At 43.5% G+C, this 13,109-nt stretch overlaps 1 protein-coding gene across 1 annotated transcript in view; it reads right to left on the bottom strand.

The window, feature by feature from the left end:
- ANKRD28 (ankyrin repeat domain 28) overlaps positions 1–13,109 on the bottom strand; it is a 182,542-nt gene that overhangs the window by 31,472 nt on the left and 137,961 nt on the right. The window contains exons 20-23 of the mRNA XM_082259485.1: positions 11,074–11,191; positions 4,864–5,083; positions 2,990–3,077; positions 2,816–2,899 (exon numbers count right to left, since the gene is read on the bottom strand). Coding sequence (XP_082115611.1) covers positions 2,816–2,899; positions 2,990–3,077; positions 4,864–5,083; positions 11,074–11,191 — 510 coding nt within the window. The remainder of the gene's footprint in view (positions 1–2,815; positions 2,900–2,989; positions 3,078–4,863; positions 5,084–11,073; positions 11,192–13,109) is intronic.

Raw genomic sequence — 13,109 nt, forward strand, 5'->3', positions numbered from 1 at the left:
CCGCAAAGGGGACACTGAATAAGGGTCCACGAACGGACCACCTACTGGACCCCGCAAAAAAAAAAAAAAGAAGAAGAAAGGGGGTTGCCCTCTATAGAAGGCATAATAGGAAATAGCTTCCTTAAAAGGGGCCGCCCGCCGGGATGCGGACACACAGGCAGGTACCGGTACCATGATGGTTCTTCCGCGTTAAAAGGGGCAGGTGCCCCACACAATAATGGCAGCAAGACTGTCAATCACAAATGAAGCGCCACCCCTTCAAAGGTTGGCGCCAAGCTTACCAGTTCGCCTAACAGGCTGCGGTCTAAATTTTTGTGAAGGTCCAGCAGCAAGTGCATGGATCCTCAGCCCGGCAGATGCCCAAAGGAAGAGTGGGGGCTTCAGTTAAACACACTGCCCCCCCCCACAACCTATTAAGTAGGCCACGGTCTAAATTTTTGTGAGCACCTGGCCGATTGGATGCGAGCCACAGCAGAACCTACCACCCAGGGGCAGCAGAGGGGAAGGCGGATACCCAAACGGGAGGCAGTGGTCTCCGCCACCCTCACAGGGGCCGCCTCACGAAGTTTCCAACAAGTAGGCGGCAAAGCCGCAGCCTAAACTTTCGGCCTGATCCGGCCACATGAGGTGCGTACCCGTGGATGTTAAACCATCTGCTCCCCCAGCCCAACAACTGCCGCAGGGAGCCCAGAGGACATCCCCCTGCCCTAGTCACCAACCCCAGGATGGCAGGGAACCTTGCTCAACCCCCTATTGTGCACCAGGAAAACCCGGTCAGCAGCAACTCCAAACAGCCCCCCTTAAGACTATGTGGCAACAGCCAGTTCATAACCTCACCCAGGGAGGGGGGGGGGGGTCGAAAGAACCACAGTGACCACCGAAATTTTAGAGGAGCTGGGGGGGGGGGGGGGGTTGCAGAACCCAGGGGTCCCACCGTCTAATGATTGACCGATATCGTTTTTTTTTTTTGGTTGCCGATACCGATATTATGGCCATTGAATATCGGTATCGGCCGATATTTTTGTACATTCAAAAAAAAAAAAAAAATGTATCCCTTGACAGGTACTCTTGTGGAGGAATCTGGGGGTCCCTCCTTTGCCTTTAAAAGTATTCAAAACGTCAAGTTTGGCTGCTTTAAATGCTGTAATTTTTTTCTAAACTGGCGCCAAGTACCCGGGAGTAATGTCATTCTGGCACCACTAGAAGCCGAACTGCTGTGTACACAGGAGCGCGCCCCCCCCATACCCCCCCCCCTCTGTCTCTCCATAGGACTCATCAAGGCGTCAGCACTGAGAGCCCCGGCAGACGCCCCATTGATCTTGGTGGCTTCGTTGTTGATCAGATAGGGCGCTCTCTCTCCTGCAGGCAGCTGGACACCCTGACATTAAAGACCGGACACAGTGACAGCCAAGCCACGCCCCCCGGAGGCGTTACATCAAGGTAGCAGCAAATCAGAGCTCCGAAAAGTGCCTCCTGCCCTGCGTGTTAGGATCCCCTAAGTAACGTCACCCAGCGCTGGTCTGGAAGGAGAGAATTCGTTTTTACATGGAGACCCGATCAGAGCCGAATGCGGCTTTGATCGGGTCTTCGGCGGCCGTGCAGGCTGGTTACCTGGGTCTCCCTGTGGGACGGGAGACCCGGGCAATACGCGGAAGGCAGCGGGAGGGGGATGTCCCCTCCCGCTCCGTGCAATGACAGCCGAGCGGCTTCTCAGCCACATCGGTTGTCATTACAAGACAGCCGACTGTCAGCTATGGACGCCGGTACCAGGGTGAATGCCTCTAGCTGCCGGCATCACTCCGGTACAAGCACTTTCCCGAAATATCGGTAACCTCAAGGGCCAATTCCGATATATCGGTTGTAGTGCATATCGGCCCTCGACATATCGGCTTTGCCGATAATCGGTCGATCCCTAGCACCGTCCACCCCAAAATCCTCCAGGTCTAGAGGGGGGACAGCTACTTACCACACCAGGAACAGGATGGGCACCTCTCTGGACAGGATACTGCTCCGTCATAATGTTGGTGCTGACGGCCAGGAGGAAACGCTGCGACTCAGGCTAAAGCTAGTTCGTATGCGTCCTCACTAGACATTTAACTCGCAGGCCAGCCTCCGTCCAGTGGGGCTATGTCGCGGCTGACCTAGATCGGAGCTGCGGTCTGCACGCGCTCGCTGGCCGGACTGGGGGGACCCTAAGGATCTAGAATATCCAGTTCGTTGCCCAGTCCGGCACTTGATTGTAGATCACAGGAACAAAATAATAAAAGGAGGAAAAAATTCCATTGAAAAAGAAAAAAATTGCCAGGACCAGAGATTCCAGCAAGGAACTAGGTCCTTACTCCTGACTATGCAGAAAAAAAAACTGAGTGTCTATAGCGAAGAGTGGGTGTATACCCCCTAGGACAGCCCATAGGCGTAGTCGAGGTTTTTCCTGCCTTGTGTCCTGCTCCTGTAGGAGGCAGTATAACCTAGTTAAGAAGAATCAGGAGCTGTGTCAGTCAATAAACGAAAGAGAAACTGACTACTACCCTATTAATAGCACAAATAGACTGTTCAAAGTTATCAGCTCACTGGATTTCTAGCAAAAACAGGTATATTTTTACTGTTACTGAACAGATATAACAAAAACACTTTTAAAAGTATATTTAAAAGACCAAAAAGGTGCAGGCGAGTGGTGTGCACAGGTAATGTTTACATACATTTTAATATCTGTATTTTCTGCTAATAGCAATACAAAAGGTAACTGTATCCCACAGACAGCTTTACTATTAAAAGGCAAACAATTGCATGTTGAAACAGATTCTGTTGGTTTTACCTTCCTTTTGAGTCCACTGAATTAACAATGCTTGTACCTAAAGTGTCTATGAGCATTTCTGCAGCACCTTCATTGTCATTTATGCTATAGAAAGGAAAAGAGAAAAATGTTATTGCACGCATACAGCTATTGATATATACAGTACATACTACCATACAAGGGTAATGGTCTTACACTGCACAATGCAGGGGACTGAATGAGTTTCCTTCCATTCTTTGAAACACTTCTTGCTCCAAAAGCAACTCTACACAGGCATCATGACCTGTTCAAGAGAACAGCAGATGGTAAGGACAGAAGATTTTAGGTAAAGGGAATTAAAGCCAAAAGGTATAACAATACTTATTTGATATTTTAGAGTCTTTGCTGAAGGCATGAGGCAATAATTACCTACATTAAAAGACACTGCCACTTTGCCCATTCAGCCCACCTCCATAGTATGGTATACTCATCCACTCATCTATTTGCATCCCTCAACTGCTTCTAGCTCTGTTTCTCTAACAAAGCGGGAATTGTGGGTATAACAGGGCATGTGTCGCACCTTCTGTCAAAGGCCCCATGACTGGACACTGTCACCAAGGGAGATTAGCGATGTCATCCACCCAGATATGATTAGACACCATCCAAAACCAGAGCTAATACAACACGGACTTAGGATGGCCACAGCCAGAAATACTGAGGGTGCGTTTTCCTAAATGATTTCTCAGCAATATAAAGCATAGAGAGATGGATAGATGTAACAGTTTGCTTTGAATAATAAAAATGAATAGCGCTTTGGGTTTATAGTACTCATATACAGTGGAGTTCCACTTTAATTGCATTTAAAAGTACTAGATTCTTTAAAAGGAGCTCCAGTGGTTTTTGTGTTTATTAACAGTCAACTGCTACAAAAACTGTAGCTGCTGACTTTTAATAAACACGTACCCACCTGTCCCAGGATGCAGCGATATGCTCCCCTGAGTTATCCCTTCCCATGGGCTTCTCTCATTTGCACTGGTATTTCAAATCCGGGCACCCAATTTTAAAGTGTGACATGTTAGTTATCTTTTTACTTGGCATAACATTATACAAAAACATTGGGCTAAATATCGTGTTTTGGTTTTTTAATTAATTGAAGTGTATTTTTTCCAAAAAAATTGTGTCTGCAAAACCGCTGCGCAAATATCGTGTGACATAAAAAATTGCAACTTTTACCATTTTATTCCTAGGGTCTCTACTTAAAAAAAATATATATATTATATATAAAATATTTGGGGGTTATAAGTAATTTTCTAGCCAAAGATATTATATTTTTCATTTGGGTTTAATACCGCTTTAACTTATCCCATACCACTCTCCTGCTTCCCTTATCAGTCATTATAAACGGCTGCAAACGTAATCTTCACTACACAGCCCCGGCAGCTGTGTAGCATTATAATGCAGGCAAGAGCAAGCAGTGATTGGTCAATGTGGCCATGCTGTATAAATGAGAATCTTCACTGAACGGTCTCTCTTCTGGGACCTGGTCCCTGAAGGAAGAAAATATTGGACTTGGACTGGACTTGCGCTTAGAGGTGTGGGTGGAACCAAAAGCAGCAGCAGATCACATCATGCTGTGAGCCTGCCCAACAACGTACAACAGGCTGGCTACAATGCCATGCTATTGTATTAAAATGGGGCTTTGTGCAAGAGCCACTGTCAGTCATTAGAGAAGAACTGCCAACAGCCATGTACACACAAAAAGAGAATAGCAAACTGGTATAATAAACAGGAATTTCTCAATTTTTTTTCCGGTTTCATTTTTATTAAAACCCATTACAAAAAGATTATTGAACAAGCCAAGCATACATTTTTGCGAGTTTACAAAATCTTAAACGTAAACCAGCCATTAAGGCCAGCACATGTAAAGGCAGCTTTTATAGACAAACAGCAGAATGTAGGAACCCGCCATAGATAGTTACTAAACTTACTACAGGTTTCAATGAAAACGAAAAAAAAAAAAAATTAAAAAAAAAAAAAAAAAAAAAAAAGATAAAACAAAACTAGAGAAATTTTCTAAACAAACTGCTTACCGTTGTAACAAGCCCAGTGAAGAGATGTGTATCCGTGATTGTCAGCTATTGCGGGAACAACATCTACTGAGGCCGCAGTATGGAGAAGAGCACCTAGAACTCCTATATGACCACATGCTGCAGCTAAATGTATAGGTGTCCTTCCCCTACAGTCTCGCAAAAGGAAGTTTCCATTGTGTTGCAGCAATGCCTCTACACACTCCTCATGCCCAGTCACTGCCTAGTTTAAAGAATTAAAAAAAAAAAAAAGTTAAAAAAAAAAATAAAATAAAAACTACAAATATATTATATACATACATATATACACACACACTGCTCAAAAAACGAAATGAACACTTTTTAAATCAGAGTATAGCATCAAGTCAATTAAACTCCTGGGATATTGATCTGGTCAGTTACATAGCAGAGGGGGCATTAATCAGTTTCAGCTGCTTTGGTGTCATTAAATTAACAGGGACACTAGATTTGCAACGAGACAGCCTCCAAAAGAGAATGGTTTTACAGGTGAAAGCCACTGAATCCTTTTTCCCTACTCATCTTTTGTAACTTTTTCACTAGTATTGCATTTGGCTAGGATCAGTGTCACTACTGGTAGCATGAAGTGATACCTGGACCTTACAGAGGTTGCACAAGCATTCCAAGTCCTCCAGGATGGCACATCATACCTGCCATTGCTAGAAGGTTTGCTGTATCTCTCACCACAGTCTCAAGATTCCAGGAGACAGGCAGTTACTCTAGAACAGTGGTTCTCAATTCCGGTCCTCGGGACCCACTAACAGGCCAGATTTTAAGTATTACCTTGGGGGATGCAGACTAGAATACCACAATCACTGAGCAGCAAATGAGATCACCTGTGATGTAATTTAGTTATCTTGCAAACCTGGCCTGTTGGTGGGTCCCGAGGACCGGAGTTGAGAACCACTGCTCTAGAAGAGCTGGACAGGGCCGTAGAAGGCCCTTAACCCTTCAGCAGGACTGCTCCTTTGTCCAAGGAGGAACAGAATGAGCACTGCCAGAGATGTACAAATTGACCTCAAGCAGGCCACTGCTGTGAATCTCTGACCAAACAATCAGAAACCGACTTCTTGATGGTGGCCTAAGGGCCCAACGTCTTCTACTGGGCCTTGTGCTCACTGCCCAGCACCATGGAGCTCGATTGCCATTGAACACCAGAATTGGCAGGTGTGCCACTGGTGACCTGTGCAGATGAGAGCAGGTTCACTCTGAGCATGACAGGCGTGAAAGGGTCTGGAAAAGTCATGGAGAACGTTATGCTGCCTGTAACATTGTTCAGCATGACCGGTTTGGTAGTGAGTCAGTGATGGTCTGGGGAGGCATATCTATTGAGGGACACACAGACCTCTACAGGCTAGGCCAGTGTTTTTCAACTCCGGTCCTCAGGGCACACTAACAGGCCAGATTTTAAATATTACCTTGGGGAGATGCAGACTAGAATACTGCAATCACTGAGCAGCAAATGATATCACCTGTGATGTATTTCAGTTTTCTTGCAAACCTGGCCTGTTAGTGTGCCCTGAGGACCGGAGTTGAGAAACAGTGGGCTAGGCAATGGTACCCTGACTGCCATTAGGTCTTGGGATGAAACCCCAGGACCCATTGTCAGAGCTTACACTGGGGCAGTAGGTCCTGGGTTCCTCCTGGTGCATGACAATGCCCGGTCTTCTGTGGCGAGAGTATGCAGCTAGTTCTTGGAGGATAAAGGAAATGATACCATTGACTGGCCCCCACACTTGCCTGACCTAAATCCAATAGAACACCTCTGGGACATTAGGTTTTGGTCCATCTGACACTGCCAGGTTGCACCTCAGTCTGTTCAGGAGCTCAATGATGAGGGAGGGGCCTGAGTATGGCCCCGGCAAGGAGCTGCTGAGAGCTCCAGGAGATCCTATCCGGGATATTAAAGATGAAAAAAGAAGAGGCTGCCGTCCACCCTCGCCTATTAATCATCACCCCCTACCCTACCGGTTGAGTTGGGCTAGGATCCCCCTGGAGGGATTGGACTGGACGGACGAGACGTAAAGAGGAAGGAGACACTGGGAGGACACTTGTGCCCAGCACATGGCGCAAAGCAGCTGGGAGACCTGTGTGTGTGGCTGCTCAAGTGCTCGGCTTCCTTGATATCGCCTCGAGAGGACCTGGACAGCTGGGGGCTCCCCCCTCAGCATTATCACCTGGGATGTGCAGGTTGCATGATAACAGGAAAGGAGTCAGAACCGCAGTTGAACAGAGGGACCTGGCAACTTCTCTAGACAGGCTGGCAGGATCAGCGCAAAAAGGACTGGAGCAGAGAGGACCGGAGGCCAGAGAGAGCCAAACAAGGGCATATGTAACTGCCACATATCGAAAATTGTAAACCCCCTGGAGTTAACCCTTCACACCCAAGACAACCACAGTAACCAGTATCTAGATAGTGAGGGATGACCCCCCGGACAAGAAAATGTTTTTCAACGGAGTGGTGAGTAATCCCGTTTGATGATTTGATGCCCCCTCATGACTGTGAATGATCATTACATGTCACATATAAAGGGGTAAGAGACTAATAACTGAAGAGGGCTCTCCGACAGAGAACTGGATATGCTTCAGATGGGTGTGTGAATAAAGGGTTGAAGGAACATTAAAGGAAGAAACGGAAAAGTATTCTGATGGTGCATATTCTGGGAAAAGAACTATCCTGTCTAGAATCACCTAGAGGGAAGGAAAACAAAGAGGGAAACACAAAAGAAACAAAATAAAAAAGGAGATCAATGATGCCCTGGTCCAGATCTGTGAGGAAATACCCCAGGACACCATCCGTCCTCTCAAAAGGAGCATGCCCCGATGTTGTCACGTATGCATACAAGCACGTGGGGGCCATACAAATTTACCGAGTACCATTTTGAGTTGCTGCAATAAAATTTCAGCAAAATGGACTAGCTTGCTTCATCATTTTTTCTCTTTGATTTTTGGGGTGTCTGTCTTTGAATTCAGCCCTCTGTAGGTTTATAATTTTCATTTCCATTAAATGATGTGGCATCCTTTTGTTCCTAACACATTACCCAGTCCATATCAATATAGATATCCAGCATGATATTTTTCCCCGTTGAGATCTGATGTGTTTTCAAAGTGTTCCTTTTAATTTTTTTTGCGCAGTGTATTTTCATATATAGCGATTGGCTGAGCGTACCTTGACGTCACTTTCGGCCGGTGGAACGCACGCTGCGGGAACAGCGAACCACCGTGCCGAGCTCTGTCTGCTTATCTGATATGTTTTGTAAGTAGATTTCTTCACTAAATAAATTGTTAATTTGAACATACTTCACTATGGATGGCATCTTATTTTTCATGAGGGCACTCTGGATATAAGAATGGCTATCTCCAAGGATCTCTCCCACTGAGTGAACATCCGAGGCTGTGTTTCCTAAGGAGCGGTGATCACATACAAGGATATATGCACATTGTCAGTCTCATAACGTCTTGTGGTAAGTAGGGAACCACAGGGGGAGCACCTGGCACTTTATATCAAGTGGAGCACAGAAGCACCTTTATTATTTATTATTTTTGCACTGAATGGACACCTTATTCATTTTTTTAAATTTGCACTGTATGGACATTTTTCATACGGATATGGACTCAATGAATTTTTGATTGATTGCACAATTACTATTAATATAATTTATTGGTTTGTTTGCACACATGCTTATTTGCACATTTCTATTTTGATCAAAGAATAATAGTAGCAGCGCTGAACTATCTTTTCTCTTATTTTCATATATATTCATTGAGCTATATGAAAGGCACTGCGCTTTTTACATAACTGGGTGCTGTGGTAATGATTTAATGCAATCTTGTAAATGTCACCTCTAACAGCACTTCCAGAGGAAAGTTTGTGTAAAAATGTAACAAAAAATTCTCAAATTATCTTCATCACATTCTCAGCACTCACAAAATAGTCTCAAGTGATAAACGGTCTATTAGATGTAGAGACAAATAAATCTCTCTCTCTCTATATATATATATATATATATATATATATATATATATATATATACATATATACATATACATATACATATACATATACACACACACACACATATACACATATATACACACACACACATATATATATATATACATATATATATCTCAAAAAAGTGAGAACACCCCTCACAGTTTTGTAAATATTCTATTATATTTTTTCATGTGACAACACTGAAGAAATTACACTTTGCTACAATGTAAAGTAGAGAGTGTACAGCTTGTATAACAGTGTAAATTTGCTGTCCCCTCAAAATAGCTCAACACACCATTTATGTCTAAACCGCTGGCAACAAAAATGAGTAAACCCCTAGGTGAAAATGTCCAAATTGGGCCCAATAAGCAATTTTCCCACCCCAGTGTCATGAGACTCAGTGTTACAAGGTCTCAGGTGTAAATTAGGAGCAGGTATGTTAAATTTGGTGTTATCGCTCTCACTCTCTTATACTGGTCACTGGACGTTCAACATGGCACCTCATTGCAAAGAACTCTGAGGATCTGAAAAAGAATTGTTGCTCTACATAAAGATGGCCTAGGCTATAAGATCGCCAAGACCTTGAAATTGAGCAGCAGCACGGTGGCCAAGACCATACAGCGATTTAACAGGATAGGTTCCACTCAGAACAGGCCTTGCCATGGTCGACAAAAGGAGTTGAGTGCATGTGGTCAGCGTCATATCCAGAACTTGTCTTTGGGAATTAGACGTATGAGTGCTGCCAGCATTGCTGCAGAGGTTGAAGGGGGGGTGGGGGGGTAAGCCTTTCAATGCTCAGACCATATGCTGCACACTGCATCAAATTGGTCTGCAAGGCTGTCGTCCCAGAAGGAAGCCTCTTCTAAACATAATGCACAAGAAAGCCTGCAAACATGGGTGAGCTGGCACTGGGGAGCTACAGTTCATTGAGGGAACCATGAATGCCAACATGTACTGTGACGTACTGAAGCAGAGCATGATCCCCCTTCCCTTCGGAAACTGCGCTGCAGGGCAGTATTCCAACATAACGACCCCAAACACATCTCAAAGACGACCACTGCCTTGCTAAAGAAGCTGAGTGTAAAGGTGATGGACTCGCCAAGCATGTCTCCAGACCTAAACCCTATTGAGCATTTGTGGGACATTCTCAAACTGAAGGTGGAGGAGCGCAAGTTCTCCAACAACCACCGGCTCTGTGATGTCTTTATAGAGGAGTGGAAGAGGACTCCAGTGGTAACCTGTGAAGCTCTGGTGAACTCACTCTGGAAAATAATAGTGGCCACACAAAATATTGACACTTTAGGCCCAATTTGGACATTTTCACTTAGGGGTGTACTCACTTTTGTTGCCAGCAGTTTAGACATTAATTGCTGTGTATTGAGTTATTTTGAGGGGACAGCAAATTTACACTGTTATACAAGCTATACACTCACTAATTTACATTGTAGCAAAGTGTATAATTTCTTCAGTGTTGTCACATGAAAAGATATAATAAAATATTTACAAAAATGTGAGGGGTGTACACACTTTTGTGAAATACTGTGTATATATCTATGCAAAAGAAAAAAAAAAAATTATATATATATATATATATATATATATATATATATATATATATATATATATATATATATATATATATATACACATACATATACATATACACACACACACACACACACACACACACACACACACATACATACATACATACAAATATATATATATATATATATATACACACACCCACCCATATACGTACATACATACACAGGGTTCGTACACATTTTTTACCAATAAAATTCTATGACTTGAAGGAGTGGTTCACGCATGCTCCGAAACCGTTTTTTTTTTTCCTTTTTAGCCTCCAAAATAAGGGTGGAAATTAACTGCACTAAGCCTTCTCATAAACTTGTCAAAGCAAACATTTTACTTACATTCAGTACATAACGTACTACTAGTCTTCATAGTAAAAACATCTTTAGTTAAAATCGCATATCTATATCTCTGCCATATAGAAAACATGTATGGCCTATATTGAACATTTTTAAAGATCAATGTTTTTTGGTCATTATGCAGTGCATACTTACAAGCAATAAATTTCAGCACATAGATCTAAGTGCAGGGTGTGCATTGATGTTCTGTTCAAATGCAGAAAAACACCACACTGAAAGATAAAAAGAAGAGGAATGCCTTACCCCTCGGTGCAGTGCTGTCCTTCCCCATTTGTCTTTGGCATCCACATTAGCTCCTTTGTTCAGCAATGAATAAACGCACTCTGTATGCCCATTCAAGACTGAGAGCATCAATGGAGTCCTGAGCAATACAAGGCAGAAAGCAGAGACACACAGGTTTTACTGGAAAGTGAAGCAGTCAGTGGAGCAATATTCCTTTATGGCTGGTATCCAGCTATGCACTTAGGCAGCAAACAGAAGTGCAATGCAGATTTACAACACAAAATGTTCAGCCAGACAGGTCACCGAAACAATAAAGTGGACTATAAAATAAGGGCACATTTTGAAATTAGCTGGAAAGAGTTCAAATTGATATGAACTTGAAATTTTATGCAGGATGAAAATGAACGCATACGACACCAATATACCAGAATAAAAACAATGTTCAAGTGAAATATGACCAATTTAGAAAGAAGAATAGCGGTATTATTTTATAGTGTTCCTTTGGCAAAAAAGGATTTTTGACACCGATAACTGGGTTATATGCTGCTACCTTTAGGTGACTAAACACTCGCTAAAAAAGGCTGCAGGGACATCCCTCTATATGACCCTTCCCACACCCAGACAGACTCCGTTTTGAGGCAAGCAATCAGGAGATCATAAAAAACTGATAGGAGGGGACCTGTGCCTGTACTGTACTCTAGTAAACTGATTTTACAGGTAAAACAAAAATCCTATTTTGTATTTGTACAGTACAGGACACAAACACTTTAATCAATACGACTTAGGCCTCATGTACACTGCTACTTGTAAACGGACGTTTAGGAGCAGTTGGGCATTTTTTTCAGAAGCCCCTGAACCCTCCTCTGTTATCTTATCTGTCTATGTACACTGGGTCATTTACAGTCATTTAGAGGCAGTTGAGTTCAGTGTCGTTTTTTGGAAAACAATTACCGTATTTGCGTTCACGATGTTCAGAACGCGTGTTTACCGGCGTTTCAAACGCAAAACGTGACCGAAAACGATCATCCGCTTTTAGCGCTTGTGTTTTTCCATTTTAAAGGGGAATGATTTTTTTGACCTCTAAAAACTTATCTGAGCGCAAACACCCGCTAAATGCCGCTTAACGCGACTGCAAACGCAACACAACGGACGGTTTAAACGTCCTTTACTTAAATGTAAAATTCCAGCGTTCAAAGGACTTTTTAAAACGTCCCGTGTACATGTAGCCTAAGGTGTCTGAAAGAAACTGAGGGCAGGGCAACAAGGTAAACAACCCGAATAGGCTCGCAAAAACAAATGAGTCAAGAAGGCTAGAGAGACTCAGAGCAGCATGGAGCACCTTACACTTGAAACAGGCATTTGAGGAAATCTGAACTGGTAAAACTTAAATATGTGGAAGGATAAATCTGAGACAAATGCCTGAACTGGGAAAGTCTTGGCTGGTTTAGACAATTTAGGCGACCCCATACTGCAATACCTATGAGGTGACTCAGGCTTCTCTAATGCCTGCACCACCTTGTTTGAGGTTACTGTAGCTGACAACATTGAGGGATAGGTGGGTGCTCTCAGACACAATAGTGTCACTACAGAGAAGCTAACAAAACTGGCACCAAATTAAATTCATCCTGGCACTCAAGTTTCTTGCTGTCACCACCAGAAGGGTCATTTGCAGTTCCCACACAACCTGAAGAAGCTCTAGAGAATGAGGGGAACCCCAGGGTGCATGTTTAAAGTGCTTACACTTGTACTCACAACTAGAGATCCAGTTTGGAAGAGTAACAGGGGATGTTCACCCAGGATGGGCATATTTCCACAGGATAGATGAGGAAAATATGGCACAATGAGTGACTTATGTACACAGATTTGTCTTGCTAGCCTCAGACACTAAGTGCAGTACCTCTGGAAAGACTTAAGTAGCTCTGGATAACAAATTGGAAGAGAGGAAGGTGCAATATAAGTGTAGTATAAACACGTTCATCGTGGTGAAGAGACAAATGGCAACTTACATAAGCAACAAGGCTCTAAAAATCAGGGGCCTCTGGTGGAAGTCCTCAACA

Source organism: Pelophylax lessonae (genome assembly GCF_965119305.1).
Source record: "Pelophylax lessonae genome assembly, chromosome: 5".
Taxonomy (NCBI): Eukaryota; Metazoa; Chordata; class Amphibia; order Anura; family Ranidae; genus Pelophylax; species Pelophylax lessonae.